The sequence below is a fragment of the Elephas maximus genome, chromosome 19 (assembly GCF_024166365.1).
Source record: "Elephas maximus indicus isolate mEleMax1 chromosome 19, mEleMax1 primary haplotype, whole genome shotgun sequence".
Taxonomy (NCBI): domain Eukaryota; kingdom Metazoa; phylum Chordata; class Mammalia; order Proboscidea; family Elephantidae; genus Elephas; species Elephas maximus.
The window spans coordinates 30,484,453-30,505,773 of NC_064837.1; the positions used below are offsets into that span (position 1 = coordinate 30,484,453).

Consider the following 21,321-nt stretch of genomic DNA (forward strand, 5'->3'; position numbering starts at 1 on the left):
AAGAGGGCATTAATGGTTCAGTGGTAAAATTCTCACCTTCCATGCAGAGATCAATATTCAAGTCCCAGACAATGCGCTGCACGTGCAGCCACCACACATCTCTCAACGGAGGCTTGTGTGTTGCTATGAAGGTGAACAGGTTTCAGCAGAGCTTCCAGACTATGCTGGATTAGGAGGAAAGGCCTGGCAATCTACTTCTGAATATCAGCCAATGAAAACCCTATGGATCACAATGGTCTGGTCCACAACTGACCAGGGGGATGTCACAGGACTGGGCAGTGTTTCCTTCCATTGTCCCTGGGGTTCCCGTAAGTTGGGGGCCAATTCGATGGCCTCTAACAACAACAAGGACACAGCATAGCTCTTAGGAGTTTCTGGCAAACTTTGTGTTCTGTGCTAGAGCGGCATTTGACTATGTATACACAGACTTTCAATTTATCTTGGTTTTCAGACTGACATCTCAACCCCGAATTCCTGTGATGGACAAAAAAGACGAACAGCAACATTTCCCTTGCAGCTTGCCAAGATCCTGGCTTCTTGAAGCGCTTCCTCTTTCAGTTCTCTCCTGCCTTTGACGTTTGGTTTCCTGACTTCGATCCAGGTACTGACTAAGGACTTTGAAACTTCCCGTTGCCCTGGGTAGTAAGTACACTCTGATGTTGTTCTGGCCTCTAGGTCTCAATTTCTGATCCCATTGAGTCCCACCCCTATGTTCACTCTGGCCTCTGCCAGCAAAGGTGGCTGATTTTTGTTTTGCCTTTATAATAGCATTTTTGGGGAATGTTTCAAATTGTCTGAGCCGGATGCCTGCTATTGAGCTGGAGACAGAGGGGTGGAGATTGAGTGTATATGCCTGGTCTTGGTGCCATGTAAACTGTCTTGCCCTCAACCTTGACCAAATTCTCAGGGCAATGTGGAGAAGCCCTGAAAAAACTGAGATGAAGTTTCTTCCACCCTAGCAGAAAGGGAGCAGGAAGTTAGGCAGCAAGCTGGAAATAAAGGAAGTTTCATTTCTTGCATGCTTGTGTTTTGGACTAAGAGTAACCTCGACTTAGTCTAATGCCCTTTTCCTTTCCTTTAGGGCTTAGTATGGGAGCTGGAGGTTTGCACCTCTCCTTTTGTTTTAGGCACTCTCTGTACCCATGCCACCCTGAGGAAGACCAAACAGCAACAGGGATACAAATGATTGACATATGAATATTTGGAGCCTCATTCCCACCCTGGCCTGCTAAGAAACTGTTACATTGTTTCCTGGGCAATCAGTGAGGGAAAGGCTCCAAGATTTATATCAGAAAAGAAAAGGATAATGGGAAAAGAAATAGATCAAAAAGGGATACGGTTGGAAAGAAAAGCCAAGAACTCTGTGAGGCTTTTATTGGGTAAAGACCCAGGGGCCAGAGATGGTCTGGCTGTTTGGGAGCTGATCAGGGATTATTTAAAATGGCAGGTGTACTGTTGTGAGGTAAGAATTAAAAGCAAAGTGGGGAGAAGGACACAAAAGATGTCTTTCTCTGTATTAAGAATGTATGCCTTGCCTGTTCCAAAGCCTTTGGTATTTCCTCCAGAGATTGAGAAAATATTCAAAATAGCTTTAATGACTTTTTTTTTTTTTGTAATGATCACTGGCCTGTTTCTTTGAATGCGACTGCGTTAGCCAAGACCACAAGGCTGCCCATGTCTTCTTAGGGTTACGCTTTTCTTCCCCAAACCTGGGCTTCCACTGAGACTCGATCATCATGGATAGTTGGGGAGCTAGGGTTGCCCTTTCCCTGGTATAGTAATTTTAACCCAGGCCAAGTGCCTGGAGGGCAGCAAAGGTAGGTTGGGATTCTTGATGTACTCTTGAACCCAGTCGTCATTGGGGTTGGCGCAGACCTCTCGGTTCCTTTTGGTGATGAAGCTGTGGAAGCAGAATCAGACTGTCGTGGGCCATGGAGAAGATAAGGGGTCCAGTCCACACTCTCCCACCTCTTGCTCACCTGGGATTTGTCTCATGATGTTTACAGCCTCCCTAGGCCTTCCCTGTCTGGGTCCCATCAGAAGGCCTCCCTCTTTGGCCTGTAGACCTTATCACCCCTTTCTCCGCCCCTTGCCCACTCAGCCTAGCTCCATCAGGCTTAGGCTTCATTATAGCCACCATTTATTGGGCCATACAGCTCTAAGTGGCAAACTCAGGAATTAAACCCAGGCCCCTGAGATTCAAAGACCAAGTCCTTAACCACAACTCCACCACTTCTTGCATGAAGACCTTTCGGTCTTGGCATCCCATTCCTGCCCCCAGGCTCCCCATCACTCTCCACAGAAATATCTGCAGGGATGTGCTTACATGATCGCTGGCAGGTGACAGCTGAGGGCCTTTCTGTATCCCCTCACCAGTCTCCTGGGCAACACTTTTTCATGATACTTCAGGCAGCAGGTGACTTGTTGGTTCACTGCTTCAGGGATTTCTGAGGGAATCATATTGAAAGCTGAGCCAGGGAGGCAGAGAGGGAACTCGAGGCTGCCCACCTCCATCTTCCCTCAATTGTATTCCACTCCTTTGATAGCAAAGCCATCTGTTAGCAGGGACTGATTACAGTTTGATGGATAATAGAGAAAATGAAAAAGATGAATCCCTCCGGGGCACATACACAGTCAGCCCCTGAACTGAGTTCAAATGGCTTGGTTAGTCACATTGGCTGTGAAACAGGAGGGAGTTGGTTCACTCTTTTGTTTTTTCATTTTTTCCTTTAGCAGGCATGCATTGAGCTCATATTACCTGCCAAGCTCTATGGGGATAAAAATATGAGGAAGATGCAGTCACTGCCCTTGAGGGGCTTACATATTAATCAAGGTGAAAAGAGAAAATGAAAAGAAAAATGACAATAGAATGTGGTCTGTGATGGAAAAGATTAAATGGAAACAGGATGAAGGGCCCTTAGCCCAGCCTAGCTGATGGAGGAGGAAGCCCCAAAACAGGTGGTACTGGAGTTGATTCTTGAAGGGTTTAAAGAGACAAAGGTGTAGGATCTGGAAGAAAGGAATGTATGAAAGCCTGAATGTAGGGGAGGCTAGGCATCTGGGGAGCACTGAGCAGTTGAGGGTGGCTGGAAGGCAAGGTGAGAAGGAAGGAGGGGGAAGAGATGACACTGGAGAGAGGGGAGGGCAAGGTCGCCCCACCTTCTGAGCTATGGCAGGGAGCTTGGGCTTTATCCTTTAGAAAGGCTGAGGTCAAGAAAGAGTGTGAGAAGGTGGAGCATAAGGTTAGGCTAGGAGGAAAAAGTGTAGTGTTTAGGCTTTAGGGTCAGACAGCCTGGGATGGAATCTTGACTGAATGTTTTGAATCATGGGCAGATTCCTTCATCTCTATGTTTCAGTTTCCTCATCCATTAAATGAGGGTAAAAAGATACTGATATCATAGGATCATGGTGAAGATTAATGGAGAAAATGCTAGTAAAGCTCTTAACTCAAAGCCTGGCACACAAGTGATAGTAGTGACCACTCTTTGTCCCCTGGAAATGGCTCTTTTTCCCTTACCCGTGACTCTTGCCAGGGTGGTGGACTTGGTTGGTTGCTAGTGCTGTGTTACTCTTGAGCTTTTCTGACTACTGATGGGTTGGGGATATCACACAGGAGGCCAGACCAGAGACCTCGCCCACCCCTAAACCTACAGAGTGCAAACCCCTTTGTAGCTGACCCCTTGCTTCCAGCTGGTGGCAAACTTGAGACATCAGAAGAGCACTATTTGGCTGACCCATCCTTTGGGTGGGTGATTTTCTCTTACTTGAACCCTGAACCCATTGCAATGGCATAACTGACTTTCCCAAAGGGTATTGTTGCCCCTCCCACCCTCCAGAGGCACCTCTGCTCACAGTCCCTCCATAAGTGATGTTTACATCCCTGCTTCTCAAAGCCAAGTTTACAAAGACCACATACCTGAGAGTATATGAGCAGATTACACCGTGGCTTGACCTTGTAACATGGGACCTTGCTTCCCATGCATTTATTTAGGCAGAGTCAGGGCAGACTACACGCCAAGGGTAGCCTTAGGGAAGAAAAGAAGGGCTGGGGCAGCCTAAGGTAGGTATGTGGAAGGGCTGAATGTCTTGGTCCCTCCGCAGTCACCAGGCTTTCATAAATGATGATAGAGGCAGGGGGTAGGGAGTGGGCAATGTGAGTTCCATTCTCTGTAGGTCCCAAGCACTCCTCTTCTCACGGCTCCAAAATCTCTCAATCTCTTTCCTCTTTACTATAGACTTTATTTCATTTTAGGCTGGGGGATGGAGAAAGGGGCCGTGAATTCCCCAAATAGCCCAATGGGCCATCCCAATGGGACTACTTTTGGTTGCCACGATTGTCTCAGCAATCCATACCAGCCACCGGTAGGAAGGAATGTCTAGGTTCAGACTCCCCATTCCTGCCTGAACTTAGTCTCAAATGGCTCACTTCAGCCTGCTTCCCCAAACTCGTTTTGTCTCCTCTCCCAGAGCACCTGCCTTGCCCTTGACTTCATGGCATACATTTATTATTGTCTCTTTTGCTACTTCCTTGGCTCATCCTAAACGATCAGTCCTACTCTCCATCCTTCGGACTCCTTAGGTTCAGAAGGAACCCTTGACCCAGCTCCCTGGAACTGCTCAACCCAGAGGCTCCTGGACCACAGCCTATTCTCCTTACATATGGTGACTCTCAAGGCGGGAATATGAGGACAGCAGCTGTGGAGGAAGGTGGGTAGAGGCCCTGGGGCCGACGAGGACACACACCTGACAGGGCTCTTGGTGACACCTCATTGCCAGTTCCACCATTCCCTTTGTCATGCCTGCCCTACATGGACATGTGGACTCACTTGACTGGCTGTGAAAAGCAGGAATAGTGGTGAGCGTGAGGAAGAGGAGGAGGAAGGCAGCCACGGAGACCTTCACCCTTTCAGTGGGGTCAGACAGCTTCAGGGGCGAGCTGAACGGGGGTGTCCTCCTTGCCACTTGTCATCTGTTCTCCAACTGCCCAGCTCTCTGGCAGAGTAGGGGAAATAACAGCCCTCCTCAAACAAGCCTGTGGAGGGTGGGGCCTGGCTCAGAGGTGAATTTATGCGTGGGGTGCAGGGGCTGGGATAGGGGAAGGGAGTGCGTGGAGGATGGGTGCTGTTTGCCAGCCACTTTGCATACTCTGTCTTATTTAATCCTCACAACAGTCCCGTGGAGTAGAGATTATTGCTATTATTATTACAGACGAGACCCCTGAGGCTTGTTGTTAGCTGCTGTCGAGTCAATTCCCCTCATGGTGACCCCGTGTGTTACAGTGTAGACCTGCTCTGAGTTTTCTTGGCTGTAATTTTAAGGGAAGCAGCTTGTCAGATTTTTCTTCTGCGGTGCCACTGGGTGTGTTTGAACTGTCAGCTTTAGGTTAGAAGTCAAGTGCAAACCGTTTGTGCTACCTTGGGCCCTTGCTGAGGCTTAAAACCAAAAAACCAAACCTGTTGACATCGAGTTGATTCTGACTCATAGCAACCCTATAGGACAGAGTAGAACTGCCCCTAGTGTTTCCAAGGAGTGGCTGGTGGATTCAAGCCCCCAACCTTTTGATTAGCAGCCTTAACGCTTAGCCACCACACCACCAGGGCTCCTACTGAGGCTTAGAGAGGTTGAATAAATCGCCCAGTCACGTGTGTAGGATGTTGCTTAGGTAATACTGAAAACCAAACTTGTTTGATTTCATCATGGTACCTGGTGAAGTCCCTGCTGCCACCTCTATGTTGGGAGGGAGGGTTGAGCTGTCCCAGTGTCCTCAAGGTGATCATCTTTGGGAGGCTGAACATAATGCAGAATTAGAGATAGCACAAGCTGAGGCAAGGATAGGGTTTAGTGGCTTCTGAGAAGGATGTCTCCCCACACCATCAGAGGACACCTGACTGAGCTCACATTCTTTCATGTCAGATTATGAAGAAACAAGGTGACTGTTCCTTGGGTCCCTCTTTAGTTTATTTGTTGATGGTCTCTTATCTCTTTGGACATTGGACTTTTGACTGGTTTTAGGGTTGTCAGCTGATTCTTCCTGGATGCCTGTACAGGTTATCCAATCCTGACTCTATGGCCAACAATGACTAGCAGGGGGTGCTCCATCACCGTGCTTGGGACAAATTGCTTCTGTGTCCTGCTAGTTCTAGCCTCTGCCCCTCTGGACTTAGTTCTGGCATTGAGTTGGCCTAGCTTGTCTCTTGGCTGGACCATCTCCACAGGGTTATCTCTCTTCAGGACCCCATCCCAGGAGGCCTCTTGCTCACCATCCCCCCAGACATTGGGGGTCATCGTGGTGAGCAATTTAGACATACCTTGAGCCCCTTGATGGGTAAACAAATAGAAGACCCTGTGGCTAGTGAAACTGCTCATTAGGCCAGTTAAACTTTCTTTCTAGAAAATTGCTGATCAGTATTAAACTATATAAAAAGCAGTTCCTACAAAAAAAACAAAAAACTGCCATTTTGACATTTTTTACACGTGCAATTCAGTTAAAAAAAAAGAAGTACATAGTTCCTAATATTTCAGTAGATACTCAGTTCTCTGAACATGATAAAAGAGCAGATTATATCTAAAAGTGGCCTCTCAGACTCATTATCATCCAGTTTCAGCATGGAGATGTCTCAACTCTCACTGTCTTGGATCCCTACCAGCAGTTATTGGTATTTGTCATCATCATGATGACAATGCTAATTTTATGCCTTGCAGTTCACAGGACTTTGGTGGAGTTTAAAGATCACAAGTTTAGGAGTCAGACAAACACAGCTTCAAACCCTTGCTTTGTCATTTGCCAGCTGTGTGACCTTGGACAATTGCTTAAACTCTCCGAGCCATTTTCCTCATCTGTAAAATGGGGATAATAATGTCTGTTTTATTGGATTGCTGTGAAAATTAGAGATCACGATATTGATTCAACAAACACTTATACAGTGCTCACTCTGTGTCAGGTACATTTCTAAATGCTTTACAAATATTAACTCATTTCATTTGATAATAATTTATCAAGTGCTTACATTCTAGGCATTCGGTTAAATTTTTAGGTCCCTTATCATCACCAACACCCTATCAACTGGGTCATATCACTGTCATTTGACAAATTAGGAAACTGAGTTTTCATGATTTATATACTTAGGTAATTTGCTGATTGCCGTGTAGTCAGAGCTCACCCCTCAGCTTGTCTAACGCAAAAGCTCAGGACCCTTCATCATCACTCTATGCATACAGGAAGTGGCTGGTGCTCAGGAACTGGAATTACCAATATTTAGTCCTTACAACAGCCCCTGGGTGGTGCAAACAGTAAACACGCTCAGCTGCTAAGCAAAAGCTCGGAGGTTCTAGTCCATCCGGAGGTGCCTCACAAGGAAGGCCTGATCATCTACTTCCAAAAAATTTAGTCATTGAAAACCCAATGGAGCACAATTCTACTCTGACACACATGGGGTCACCATGAGTTGGAATTGACTCAATGGTGACAGCTTTTTTTTTTAAAATCCTTACAACAACCTTGGGAGATGTTCATTTCTACTATTGCTTCCGTAACACCTGAGCTGGAGCACTTTCATGCTCATTTCCTGAGGAATGAATTTCATGGAACATTGCTGGGCTGGCATACCTGTCCCTCTCTCCTCCCCACCTCTCCACGTTCCCAAACCTTGGGAAGGGATTACCACTGTGATGACCCACTAAACATTCACTCCAGCAGGTCAGCGTTGGCTGGCAGATCCCTGTGAAACCTAAGACTTTTAGTGCCCTTGCCTTTACCCACTGTGCCACATTGGGGCAGAAGAGGAGCTGGGGCCGCACCCGAGGCAAAAAGTGTCTCTGTGGGATTCTGCTGTTGTTGGGCCATGAGCTCCAGAGGGCATAGAGGACGGGCCTTGGGAGCCAGCCGGGGAGGAGTGGGAGATGGGACAGAGGAGGGAACGTGCAGGTTTTGTCTGCCCCTACCCTCCACAGAGCTAGAGTTTTGACACTGCCTGTCTCTCCCCTACACCCCAGTTTCCAGCTCAAATTGTAAGCCAAGATTATGCAACAGCTCCTAACTGGTCTCCCTGCTCTGTGCTTACTCGCTCCCATCCTTTTCCTCACAACGTCAAGGACTACTCCGCTGTCCAGATCTGACCAGCTTACTGCATCGGTTAAAGACCAGTAAAGACTTCTTACTGCATTCAGATTAAAATGCAAAATCCTTTGCCTGGTATTCAGTTTCCTTCATGAGTGACCCAGTTTCTCTCCACTTCTTGCCCTGTGTGTGCCCTGTGTCCCAGCCATAACGAAACCACATGCCATTCCCCAACACACCAACTCTTTTACCCCTTCATGCTTTTTGCTTATGCTGTTCCGTCTTCCTAAAATACCCTTCCCTCATTCTTTGCTTGATCAACTCTACTTCATCCTTCAACCCTTGGCTTCAGGAAAATTTCCCTTCACTCACCATTCCCAGTCTCAGTGAAGACCGCTCCCCTGAGCCACACAGCAACTCAGGTGGCCCAGCCTACTAGGCCCCTGTAAAGGTCCCAGCAGGCTTGGCTCCCCTTTAACAGCTGAGTGTCTAAGAATAAAAGAACAAGTCAGGTCTCTGTTGTAAAATGGGATGTGGCAATGAGAAGCCAAGCCCAGGGTGCAAGGGCTGAGGGAGGAAAGGCGGTCAGCGCTTGGGAAAGCTGCCAAGGAAGCACCTTCAGGGGAGAGCCAGGCTTTCCTTTGAGCAAGAGGTTGAAGGCAATGTTCAGAGAGGAGACTGAAGATGCAGGGGAATTTGCCATGGTGGTCTATGACTCTCAGAAGCATAGCAGAAGCTTCAGGAGTTGAGAGTAGAGGGAGGCAGGGACAGAATAGGAAATGTGCAGATGCTTATGGCACTTACCTTGGTGTGACTGCTCATAAATAGAGTAGCACATATAAAGTAATTAATCCTGGTGGGTTCAAGGCAGTTAGTGGTGGTGAAGCTGTGGGTTTTTATGAGGGCAGTGAGGGTCTATGTCTGGGGTACCCTCTGTTTGTGGAGGTGAGGAGGCCTGAGGACGTCTGGTTGTACCTTTAGTATGCAGGCCCCTTCTTGGCCCTTGTCCATGGAAGGCTCTAAGCTAGGGTAGCATCACTACAGTCCCTGCAATGGGCATGCTGTTACTCTGAGTACATGGACCTCCTCCTTTATTCCTGAAGATGGATTTGAAAACCTTTGAAGATGCTGGGTGTTATTCTGGGAAGATAGATCTCCTCGATTCCTTTCTTATTTCATTCTTTCATCCATCCACCCACCTACCTACTCCATTGCATTCCTTCATCCACCCATCCATCTATCCATCTGCCCATCTGCCCACCTGCCCACCCGCCCATCCATCCATCTGTCCATCCATCCATCCTCTGAGAACTTAGTATGGGCAGGGTTTCTGCTAGGACTTGTGGGGAATACAAAGATGAATAAAACAATATAGTACAACCTACTGTGTGCACGGAAACCCTGGTGGCATAGTGGTTAAGTGCTATGGCTGCTAACCAAGAGGTCGGCAGTTTGAATCCGCCAGGCACTCCTTGGAAACTCTATGGGCCAGTTCTACTCTGTCCTACAGGGTCGCTATGAGTCGGAATCGACTCCATGGCATTGGGTTTGGGTTTTTTGGGGGGACTGTGTGCACACGAAGGAGGCAGAATTGGATAAAATACGTGCATGAATCATCCTATCCTAGACAGCAGGGAACTAAAGCCTTGGGAGAAGCACAGAAAAAAAGAACAAGGGAATTTGACTGCTATGAAGAGGACTTTATGGAGGTATATCCCTAAAATCAGATGATAATTCGTAGTGTTCATACTTGTTGTGGGGCTTAAATAAGGTAACGCATATAAACTGCTTAGCTGAGTGCTCAGAATGTAGAAAGTGCTAAGAAAATGTTATGTTATTATTGCTGTAGTTGACAGGTGGCCTTTCCATTGAGCCTTTCTCCTCATCTCTGCTCACCTTCTCACTACCCCCATTGCAGCCCTGACCTCTTTTTTGCACCAGGCTCCGGAAAAACTTCTGCAGCATGAGGATTGATGCTGAAGCGCAGGCTGAGTTCACCAATATCCTCAGTGAACTGCCAATGGACAAATCCAGTAGGAATGAATGAAGGCAGGGATGGGCCTGCGTGGTTTTTATTTCGAGGCAGGGCAGCTCCCAGGGGGTGGCTGGGACTTGGAGTTGGGAGTGGGAAGAGGGCCTTGGCTTCTTCTCTTTAAGCTGTGGCCTTCTCTACTACTTCTGGGCCACTCAGTTCTCCTCCAGGCCCTTGATATAGTCCTGGACCCAGTCATCACTGGGGTTGGCACATAAGGCATAGCCCTTTTTGGTGATGAAGCTGCGGATAAAGAGGGGGAAAGAATTGTACACCAATGGGTCAGCAGCTGGGAGGAGAGAGCCTGTCCTTCTTCCTCCCAAACGTCCCACCTGACCTTCTCCCTTTCTTAGAGACAGCTCAGGGCCAGACTTTCCTCAGGGGCCAAGACCCACCTAGTTTCTGTGCCCCCCATCCTCTGTAATCTTCTCAGGAAGTTTTTTCCTGCCTTCTCCTTCCCTCCTCTGATGCTTTTCCATCCATGAGGCCAGCATCTGCCTGGCTCTCTGCAGGCTCCAGCCAGGCCAGAAAACCCCCAGGTTACCCCTCAGCTATCTCTTCTTGTGTTGATACACCTGGAAGGTGCCCTGGGGGAGACCCCATTCTGTGTTTCCCCCTTCCCCAGGTCCTGCTTACTCCTTCTCCACTAGAGAGGTGTCTGGGTACTACCTACACAACTCCAGGCTTGGTGCACTGGCTGTTGGTCTCATAATAACCAGACACTAGGGTCCGAGGAACGCGGCGGGTAATGTAGGTGAAGCAGCACTCAGTGGGGTGGTAAGGTCCTTCTGAGAAGAAAGCAGCCAGGAGGGAAGCTGAGATTGGGCTGCTTGGCAGAAAGCTATGCCTGCTTGCTGCTCCTGAAACCTGAGGGAGTGGAAGAGGGGAGGGAGGAGGAGAGAGCCCCCAGAACTTGGAGACAGCCCTTTCTTTTCCCTCTCCATACCCTCCTCTGGCTCCTTTTTGCCTTCTTCTTCACCAGCAATCACCCTCTCTGCCTTTCTTTATCCCCTTCCAGAAGATTGGCTGATGACTTTCAACAAGGGAGTGAAGAGCAGCAAGCACAGAGCTTCTCAGTGAGTGGGCACCATCCTGTGCGGCAGCAGCAGAGAAGGTACAACACTTGACCAAGGTCACGTAATCTGCATAACTTAGTGGGGAAAGATGTGCCAAAGAGGAGGGATACTTGGAAGAAATCGTCGGGATTAGGAGACATGTCGTTTGGGAATGCAGACCCAGCCCCTCCCAGTCCCGCCATCCTGTCTGTGTCCACATTGGCCCCACGTCCTGCAGAGAGGGAAGGATGCCCCACCAAACTCCAAGGACACTGTTGTGGGAGCCAGGACACCCCCATTCTAACCCAGCCTGACCTTTGCTGGCTTTGTGCCCATGAGTCCTTTGTTGTTGTTAGCACCGTTGAGTCAGCCCCCCACTCATGGCAACCCTACACACAAAGAAATGAAATGCTTCCCCATCCCCGTGATCGGTTATGCACTGGACTGTTGTCATCCATAGGGTTTTCACTGGCTGGTTTTCAGAAGTAGATCACCAGGCTTTTCTTCCTAGCCTGTCTTAGTCTGAAAGATCTGCTGAAACCTGTTCAGCAACATAGCAACACGCAAGCCTTCACTGACATTTGGGTGGTGGCTGCCCATGAGGTGCACTGGCTGGGAATCAAACCCGGGTCTTCCACATGTAAGGTGAGAAGTCTACCACTGAAGCACCACTGCCCCCATGACCACTTCACTTCCCCTCTTTTCTCAGTTTCCTCCTCTGTCAACGAGGCCGTTGGGTTGGACTAGTGGTTTTTAAGCTGGGTTCCCTATGGTTCTGAGACACTTTGGGACGGTCTTGGAGGTACTGATGCATATGAGAGAGAGGAGTCCTGGGTATTGCACCCCCTCAATCCCTTTTTTTATTTTACATATTGGCCCTCGGTATAAGATTTTACTTGAAGATTCCATGGTTTAAAAAGTTTTAAAAAATCACTGGTTTAGGCGATTTTTTCCAGTTACTTTCCAATTCTGAAGGAGTCCCTGGGTGGTGCAAACGGTTAAGTGCTCGACACTTAGCTGAAAGTTGGCAGGTGGAGCCCACCCAGAGGTGCTTTGGAAAGAAGTCCTGGCAATTTATTTCCAAAAGGTCACAGCCATCGAAAACTCTGAGTAGCACAGTGCTACTGTGTACACGTGGGGTTGCCATGATTTGAAAGTGACTTGACGGTAGCCAGTTTGGTTTATTTTGGTTTTCCAATTCTGAAGTTTCTTGACTCTGATCGGAAGTGGGGTGACAACAAAGTTACCCTGAACTTGAAGTTACAGAAGGAGCAGGAGGAGCATTGCAGGGGAGCCCTGCACACACACATGGTGGCTACAGAGTGGAGTCCTGGGGCATGTGTGTGCTCCACAACCAACCTGGACAGAAGCATGAGTGTTTGGCCAAGAAAATCTCATGGGTCACTCAGGTGCCAGATGCTTGGAGGGAAAGGGAACAGCCTGGTCCTGTTATCAGCATCATTCCTGGCATAGTTTCACACCCAAAGGCTGGAATAGGGGCTCCCCTGGTCCTCAAGACCATGGATCTTACTCTCCCCACTTCATTTCTCTGAGCTGACAAACGGCCTTTCAGAGAACAAATCAAGCTGTCCAGATTCCCACTCACTTAGAAAACAAAACAAAAACTAAACCTGTCACCATTCAGTCATCCTGACTCATAGAGACTCTATAGGACAGAGTAGACTGCCCCCATAGGGTATCCAAGGCTGTAATCTTTACAGAAGCAGATTGCCACTTCTTTCTTCCACAGAGCAGCAGGTGGGTTCAAATCACTGACCTTTCGGTTAGTGCTTTAAGCACTGTGCCACCCGGGCTCCTCAATGCTCTCGTTCACTTTAGACTAGTGCCAAACACTGCTCCTCGTCTCTTAGGGGTAAACCCCCCCCCCCAGAAAACCAAACTTGTTGCCGTGGAGTCGATTCCGACTCATAGTGACTCTATAGGAGAGAGTAGAACTGCCCCCATGGGGTTTCCAAGGAGCAGCTGGTGGATTTGAACTGCCAACCTTTTGTCTAGCAGCCGAGCCCTTAATCACTACGCTACCGGAGCTCCCTTTTGGGAGTAATGTTCCCCAAATGGGGTGGTCACTCTTGTTTAGTCGCAAAGAGATGAATTGAGAAAGTGGAGAGACAGACTAGAGGGAAAGGGTGGTGGTCTTGGGGAGGGTGAGGTGAAGCCAGGTTAAGCAGACCACAGGCCTCCTTCTAGAGCCCCTCCCCCTCTTGCCTCAGGCACCTCACTCCTGCTCATTTCCTGCTCATGGGAAGAAGATGAGACACTGGACTCACCAAATGAGGGCTCAGTCTTGGACCCGAGGGTAGAGGCGATGATGAGAAAAGAGACAGTGACGGTGAGCACCTTCATCCTTCTGTGGGGGGAGGCGCAGCAGGAACAGAGCTGACCTGGGTTCTGAGGCTCCTGGGCGAGAAAGTTTTGAGAAATGATTCTTGTGGCAAGTTTTTTTTTAAATAAGGGAACTGAGAGTTCAAAGGGAAGTGAAGCAGTGATGCCTCAGCGATTTCCTATCCTGCACATTTATGGAGGGTGGAGTGAAGGAAGCACAGACAGCCAAGATTTCAGGGAGGAAACTGCCTTCTCTCCCCAGTGGGAATTAATTTAACTTCTTTGATATAAACCCTCTTTTTTTTTTTTTTTTTAGATGTAGACCGAGCATGGTGGCTGGGGGCACTGTCTCAGACTGAGCAATTTCAGAGGCTGGGATGTGTCCTGTGTCCAATTCCAGTTCCAGACCTCAGAATGAGGCAATTAAGATTCATTTAAAAATTCTGTTAAATTATAGTGACCTTCTAGGGCAGAGTAGAATGGTCCCATAGGGGCTGTTAAATTATTATTATTATTTTTTATTGTACTTTAGATGAAGGTTTACAGAGCAAATTAGTTTCTCATTAAACAATTAATACACATATTGCTTTGTGACATTGGTTGTCAACCCCACGACATGTGAACACTCTCCCCTTCTTGATCTTGGGTTCCCCATTACCAGCTTTCCTGTTCCCTCTTGCCTTCTTGTCCTTACCTCTGGCCTGGTGTGCCCAGTTAGTCTTGTTTTGTTTTATTGACCTGCCTAATTTTTGGCTGAAGGGTGAACCTCAAGATTGACTTCAGTACTGAGGTAAAATGGAGTCTGTGGTCCATACTCTCGGGGTTTCTCTAGTCTCTGTCAGACCAGTAAGTTTGGTCTTTTTTTGTGAGTTATAATTTTGTTCTACATTTTTCTCCAGCTCTCTCTGGGATCCTTTATTGTGATCCCTGTCAGAGTAGTCAGTGGTGGTAGCCAGGCACCATCTAGTTGTGCTGGACTCAGTCTCGTGGAGGCTGTGATAGTTGTGGTTCATTAGTCCTTTGGACTAATCTTTTCCTGTGCCTTTGATTTTCTTCATCCACCCTTGCTCCAGACAGGGTGGGACAAGTGGAGTATTTTACATGGCTGCTCACAAGCTTTTAAGAGCCCAGACACCACTCACCACATTTGGATGTAGAACATTTTCTTTATAAACAATGTTATGCCACTTGAGCTGAGTGTCCCCTAAGACTGTGGTCCCCTGCCCTTAGCCCAGTATTTTGTTTCCTCAGGGAGTTTGGATGTGTCTATGAAGCTTCCATGACCTTGCCTTTGTCAAGCAGTGCTAACTTCTCCAGTATTCTGTACTGTCTTACCCTTCACCAAAGTTACCACGTATCTATCGTCTAGTTAGTGTTTTTTCCCTCCCTACTAACCATCAAGGAATCCCTGGTGGTGTAGTGGTTAAGTGCTACGGCTGCTAACCAAAGGGTTAGCAGTTCAAATCCACCAGGTGCTCCTCGGAAACTCTATGGGGCAGTTCTACTCTGTCCTATAGGGTCGCTAATAGTTGGAATTGACTCGACGGTACTGAGTTTTGGTTTTTGGTTTAGTAACCATCAAACATTGTTTCTTTCTGAGTGTAAACCTTTTTTTTTTTTTTTAATAATTTTGATTGAGCTTTAAGTGAAAGTTTACAAATCAAGTCAGTCTGTCACATATAAGCTTATATACACTTTACTCCATACTCCCACTTACTCTCCCCCTAATGAGTCAGCCTGCTCCCTCCTTCCAGTCTCTCCTTTTGAGACAGTTTTGCCAGTTTCTAACCCTCTCTACCCTCCTATCTCCCCTCCAGACAGGAGACGCCAACACAGTCTCAAGTGTCCACCTGATACAAGTAGCTCACTTTTCGTCAGCATCTCTCTCCAACCCATTGTCCAGTCCCTTTCATGTCTGATGAGTAGTCTTCGGGAATGGTTCCTGTCCTGGGCCAACAGAAGGTTTGGGGACCATGACCGCTGGGATTCCTCTAGTCTCAGTCAGACCATTAAGTCTGGTCTTTTTATGAGAATTTGGGGTCTGCATTCCACTGATCTCCTGCTCCCTCAGGGGTTCTCTGCTGTGCTCCCTGTCAGGGCAGTCATTGGTTGTGGCTGAGCACCATCTAGTTCTTCTGGTCTCAGGATGATGTAAGTCTCTGGTTCCTGTGGCCCTTTCTGTCTCTTGGGCTCATAGTTATCGTGTGACCTTGGTGTTCTTCATTCTCCTTTGATCCAGGTGGGTTGAGACCAATTGTTGCATCTTAGATGGCCACTTGTTAGCATTTAAGACCCCAGATGCCACATTTCAAAGTGGGATGCAGAATGTTTTCATAATAGTATTATTTTGCCAATTGACTGAGAAGTCCCCTTAAGCCATAGTTCCCAAACCCCAGCCCTTGCTCTGCTGACCTTTGAAGCGTTCAGTTTATCCAGGAAACTTCTTTGCTTTTGGTCCAGTCCAGTTGAGCTGGCCTTCCGTGTATTGAGTATTGTCCTTCCCTTCACCTAAAGTAGTTCTTGCTACTAACTAATTAGTAAATAACCCTCTCCCACCCTCCCTCCCTCCCCGCTCGTAACCACAAAAGTATGTGTTCTTCTCAGGTTATACTATTTCTCAAGATCTTATAATAGTGGTCTTATACAATATTTGTCCTTTTGCCTCTGACTAATTTCACTCAGCATAATCCTTCCAGGTTCCTCCATGTTATGAAATGTTTCCCAGATTCGTCACTGTTCTTTATCGATGTGTAGTATTCCATTGTGTGAATATACCACAATTTATTTAACCATTCATCCGTTGATGGACACCTTGATTGCTTCCAGCTTTTTGCTATTGTAAACAGAGCTGCAATAAACATGGGTGTGCATATATCTGTTCGTGTAAAGGCTCTTATTTCTCTAGGGTATATTCTGAGGAGTGGGATTTCTGGGTTGTATGGTAGTTCTATTTCTAACTTTTTAACGAAACACCAGATAGGTTTCCAAAGTGGTTGTACCATTTTACATTCCCACCAGCAGTGTATAAGAGTTCCAATCTCTCCGAGGCCTCTCCAACATTTATTATTTGGTGTTTTTTGGATTAATGCCAGCCTTGTTGGAGTGAGATGGAATCTCATCGTAGTTTTGATTTGCATTTCTCTAATGGCTAATGATCGAGAGCATTTTCTCATGTATCTGTTAGCTGCCTGAATATCTTCTTTAGTGAAGTGTGTGTTCATATCCTTTGCCCACTTCTTGATTGGGTTGTTTGTCTTTTTGTGGTTGAGTTTTAACAGAATCACATAGATTTTAGAGATCAGGCTCTGGTCGGAGATGTCATAGCTGAAAATTCTTTCCCAATCTGTAGGTGGTCTTTTTACTCTTTTGGTGAAGTCTTTAGATGAGCATAGGTGTTTGATTTTTAGGAGCTCCCAGTTATCTGATTTCTCTTCGTCATTTTTGGTAATATTTTGTATTCTGTTTATGCCTTGTATTAGGGCTCCTAATGTTGTCTCTATTTTTTCTTCCATGATCTTTATTGTTTTAGTCTTTATGTTTAGGTCTTTGATCCACTTGGAGTTAGTTTTTGTGCATGGTGTGAGGTATGGGTCCTGTTTCATTTTTTTGCAAATGGATATCCAGTTATGCCAGCACCATTTGTTAAAAAGACTACCTTTTCCCCAATTAACTGACACTGGGCCTTTGTCAAATATCAGCTGCTCATACGTGGATGGATTTATATCTGGGTTCTCAATTCTGTTCCATTGGTCTATGTGCCTGTTGTTGTACCAGTACCAGGCTGTTTTGACTACTGTAGCTGTATAATATGTTCTAAAATCAGGTAGAGTGAGGCCTCCCACTTTCTTCTTCTTTTTCGGTAATGCATGAGTGTAAACCTTTTTATGAGTTTTTATAATAGTAGTCTCGTACAGTATTTGTCCTTTCATAATTGACTCATTTTTCTCAGCATGACGCCCTCCAGATTCATCCATATAGTGAGATGTTTCATAGATTCATCATTGTTCTTTATTTTTGTGTAGTATTCCTTTGTGTGTATGTACTATAGTTTATTTATCCACACATCTCTTGATGGGCACTTAATGTTTCCACTTTTTTTTTGCTATTGTGAATGCTTCAATGAACAGGGGTGTGCATATGTCTATTTGTGTTATGGCTCTTATTTTTCTAGGATATATTCCTAGGAATGGGATTGCTGGATCGTATGGTATTTCTATTTCTAGCTTTTTAAGGAAGTGCCATATTGTTTTCCAAAATGGTTGTACCATTTTGCGTTCCCACCAGCAGTGCCTAATAGTTCCAAGCTCCCTGCAGCCTCTCCAACATCTGTTATTTTCTCTTTCTTTTGATTCATGCGAGTAATGTTGGGATGAGATGGTATCTCATTGTGGTTTTGATTTGCATTTCTCTAATGGCTAGTGATCTCAAGCATTTGCTCATGTGTCTATTAGCCACATGAATGTCTTCTTTGGTGAAGTGTCTGTTCATATCCTTTGCCCATGTTTAAATTAAATTGTCTTTTCATTGAAGAGGTGTTGAATTTTCCTATAGATTTTAGAGTTCAGACCTTTGTCATAGCCAAATTTTTTTTTCCCAGTCTGGAGTTCCTCTTTTTACTCTTTTGGTGAAGTCTTTTGATGAGCATAAGTGTTTAATTTTTAAAAGATTCCGGTTATTTAGCATATCATCTGGTGTTTGTGTATTGCTAGTTATGGTTTGTGTCCTATTTATGCCATGTATTAGTGTCTTTAGCATTGACCATATTTTTTCTTCCATGATCTTTATAGTTTCTGGTTTTGTTTTAGGTCTTTGATCACTTTGGATTAGTTTTTATGTATGGTGTGACGTATGGGTCCTGTTTCAGGTTTTTTTTTTACAGATGGACATCCGTTTTGCCAGCACCATTTGTTAGCAAGACTGTCTTTTCCCCATTTGATGGATTTTGGGCCTTTGTGGAAGATCAGGTGACCATAGGTGGATGGATTTACATCTGAGTTCTCAACTGTTCCATTGGTCAATGTGTCTGTTGTTGTACCGGTACTAGGCTGTTTTGACTGCCATAGCTGTATAGTAGGTTCTGAGATCAGGTAGTGCAAGTCTTCCTACTTTATTCTTTTTCTTCAGTAGTGCTTTACTTACCCAGGGCCTTTTTCCTTTCAATATAAAGTTAACGATTAGTTTTCCCATCTCATTAAAGAATGTTGTTGATATTGGGATCAGGATTCCATTGTATTTGTAGATTGCTTTGGGTTAGAATTGATATTTTCACAATGTTGAGTGTACCTATCCATGAGCATGGTATGTTTTTCCATTTATGTAGGTCTCTTTTGGTTTCTTGTAGTAGTGTGTTGTGGTTTTCTTTGTGTAGGTCTTTTACAACCCTGGTTAGATTTATTACTAAGTATTTTATTTTTTTAGGGGCTATTATAAATGATATTGCTTTCCTGATTTCCTTTTCATAGTTTTCTTTATTGGTGTGTAAGAATCCATATGATTTTTGTGTGTTTATTTTGTATCCTGCTACTCTGCTGAATCTATTACTTCCAGTAGTTTTCTTTTGGAGTTCTTTGGGTTCTCTATGTATGGTATCATATCATCCATGAATAGGGATACTTTTACTTCATCCTTACTAACTTGGATGCCCTTTATTTCTTATTCTTGGCTTGTTGCTCTAACTAGGAATTTCAGCACAATGTTAAATGCTGTTGTTTTTAGGTGCTGTTGAGCTGATTTCAACTCATAGTGACCCTATGTACAACAGAAGGAAGCTGCCCAGTCCTGCGCCATCCTCACAATTGTTCCTATGCTTTAGCCTATTATCGCAGCCACTGTGTCAATCCATCTTGTTGAGGGTCTTACTATTTTTTGCTGACCCTCTGCTTTACCTAGCTTGATGTTCTTCTCCAAGGACTGATCGCCCTTGATAACATGTGCAAAGTATGTGAGATGTATTCTGGCCATTCTTGCTTCTAAGGAGCATTCTGTTTGTACTTCTTCTAAGACAGATTTGTTCATTCTTTTGGCAGTCTAAGGTATATATTCAATATTCTTTGCCAACACCACAATTCAAAGGTGTCAATTCTTCTCCAGTATTCCTTATTCGTTGTTCAGCTTTTGAATGCATACGAGGCGGTTGAAAACACCATGGCTTGGGTCAGGCTTACCTTGGTCCTTAAAGTGACATCTTTGCTTTTTAACACTTTAAAGAGGTCTTTTGCAGCAGATTTGCCCAATGAAATGCATCTTTTGATTTCTTGATTGCTGCTCCCATGGGTGTTGATTGTGGACCCAAGTAAAATGAAATCCTCAACAACTTCAACCTTTTCTCCTTTTTAGCATTATGTTGCTTATTGGTCCAGTTGAGAGGATTTTTGTTTTCTTTATGTTGAGGTGTAATCCATACTGAAGGCTGTGGTCTTTGATCTTCATCAGTAAGTGCTTCAAGTTCTCTTCACTTTCAGCAAGCAAAGTTATGTCATCTGCATACATAGGTTGTTAATGCATCTCCCTCCAATCTTGATGCCCTGTTCTTCATAGAGTCCAGCTTCTCGAATTATTTGCTCAGTATACAGATTGAATATGTATGATGAAAGGATACAACCCTGATGTACACCTTTCTTGACTTTAAGCCACGCGGTATCCCCTTGTTCTGTTTGAATGACTGCCTCTTGATCTGTGTACAGGTTCCTCATGAGCAAATCAAGTGTTCTGGAATTCTCAGTCTTCCCAATGTTATCTGCAATTTGTTATGATCCACACAGTTGAATGGCTTTGCATAATCAATAAAACACAGGTAAACATCTTTCTGGTATGCTCTGCTTTCAGCCAGGATCCATCTGACATTAGCAATGATATCCGTGGTTCCACATTCTCTTCTGAATCTGGTTTGAATTTCTGACAGTTCCCTGTCTATATACTGCTGCAGCCGCTTTTGAATGATCTTCAGCAAAATTTTACTTGCATGTGATATTAATGATATTGTTTGGTAATTTCCAAATTCGGTTGGATCACCTTTCTTGGGAATAGAAATAAATATAGATCTTTTCCAGTCAGTTGGCTAGGTAGCTGTCTTCCACATTTCTTGGTATAGATGAGTGAGCACTTCTAGTGCTGCATCTGTTGAAATATCTGAGTTGATATTCCATCAATTCCTGGGGCCTTGTTTTTCACTAATGCCTTCAGTGCAGCTTGGACTTCTTCCTTCAGTACCATTGGTTCCTGATCATATGCTACCTCCTGAAATGGCTGAACATCGACCAATTCTTTTTGGTATAATGACTCTATGTATTCTTTCCATCTTCTTTTGGTGCTTCCTGAGTTGTTTAGTATTTTTCTCTTACAATCCTTCACTACTGCAACTCGAAGGTTGAATTTTTTTTTTTAGTTCTTTCAGCTTGAGAAATGCTGAGTATGTTCTTCCCTTTTGGTTTTCTATCTCCAGGTCTTTGCACATGTCATTAAAATACTTTGTCTCCTGGAGCTGCCCTTCGAAATCTTCTGTTTGATTCTTTTACTTCATCATTTCTTCCTTTTGCTTTAGCTACTTGATCTTCAAGAGCAAGTTTCAAAGTGTCTTCTGATGTCCGTTTTGGTCTTTTCTTTCTTTTTAATGATCTTTTGATTCCTTCATGTATGATGTCCTTGATGTCATTTCACAACTCATCTGGTCTTTGGTCATTAGTGTTCAATGTGTCAAATCTATTCTTGAGATAGTCTCTAAATTCAGGTGGGATATACTCAAGGTCGTACTTTTGCTCTTGTGGACCTGTTCTAATTTTCTTCAGTTTCAACTTGAACTTGCATGTGAGCAATTGATGGTCCATTCTGCAGTCAGC

The 21,321-nt window shown here is 45.2% G+C and overlaps 1 protein-coding gene and 1 long non-coding RNA gene across 3 annotated transcripts; one reads left to right on the forward strand and one right to left on the reverse strand.

Moving 5' to 3' along the window:
• The first annotated feature begins 489 nt into the window (after window positions 1-489).
• LOC126062831 (uncharacterized) lies at window positions 490-13,418 on the forward strand. The gene is made up of 4 exons (XR_007514150.1): window positions 490-601; window positions 4,580-4,707; window positions 11,107-11,202; window positions 13,375-13,418. It is a non-coding gene; the product is annotated as an uncharacterized LOC126062831 (long non-coding RNA).
• CCL14 (C-C motif chemokine ligand 14) lies at window positions 1,285-13,638 on the reverse strand. 2 transcript variants are annotated; one of them, XM_049860772.1, is made up of 3 exons: window positions 13,432-13,638; window positions 2,327-2,447; window positions 1,285-1,900 (listed from the first exon to the last, which is right to left on the reverse strand). In XM_049860772.1, exons 1-3 carry the CDS (start codon window positions 13,505-13,507, stop codon window positions 1,753-1,755), a joined length of 345 nt encoding a protein of 114 aa, XP_049716729.1. In that variant the 5' UTR covers window positions 13,508-13,638; the 3' UTR covers window positions 1,285-1,752. The 2 variants fall into 2 exon arrangements, with proteins under 2 accessions (XP_049716729.1, XP_049716730.1); XM_049860773.1 differs by lacking the exons at window positions 1,285-1,900; window positions 2,327-2,447 and adding exons at window positions 10,097-10,331; window positions 10,762-10,876 and having other exon boundaries at window positions 13,432-13,607.
• Window positions 13,639-21,321: the final 7,683 nt, after the last annotated feature.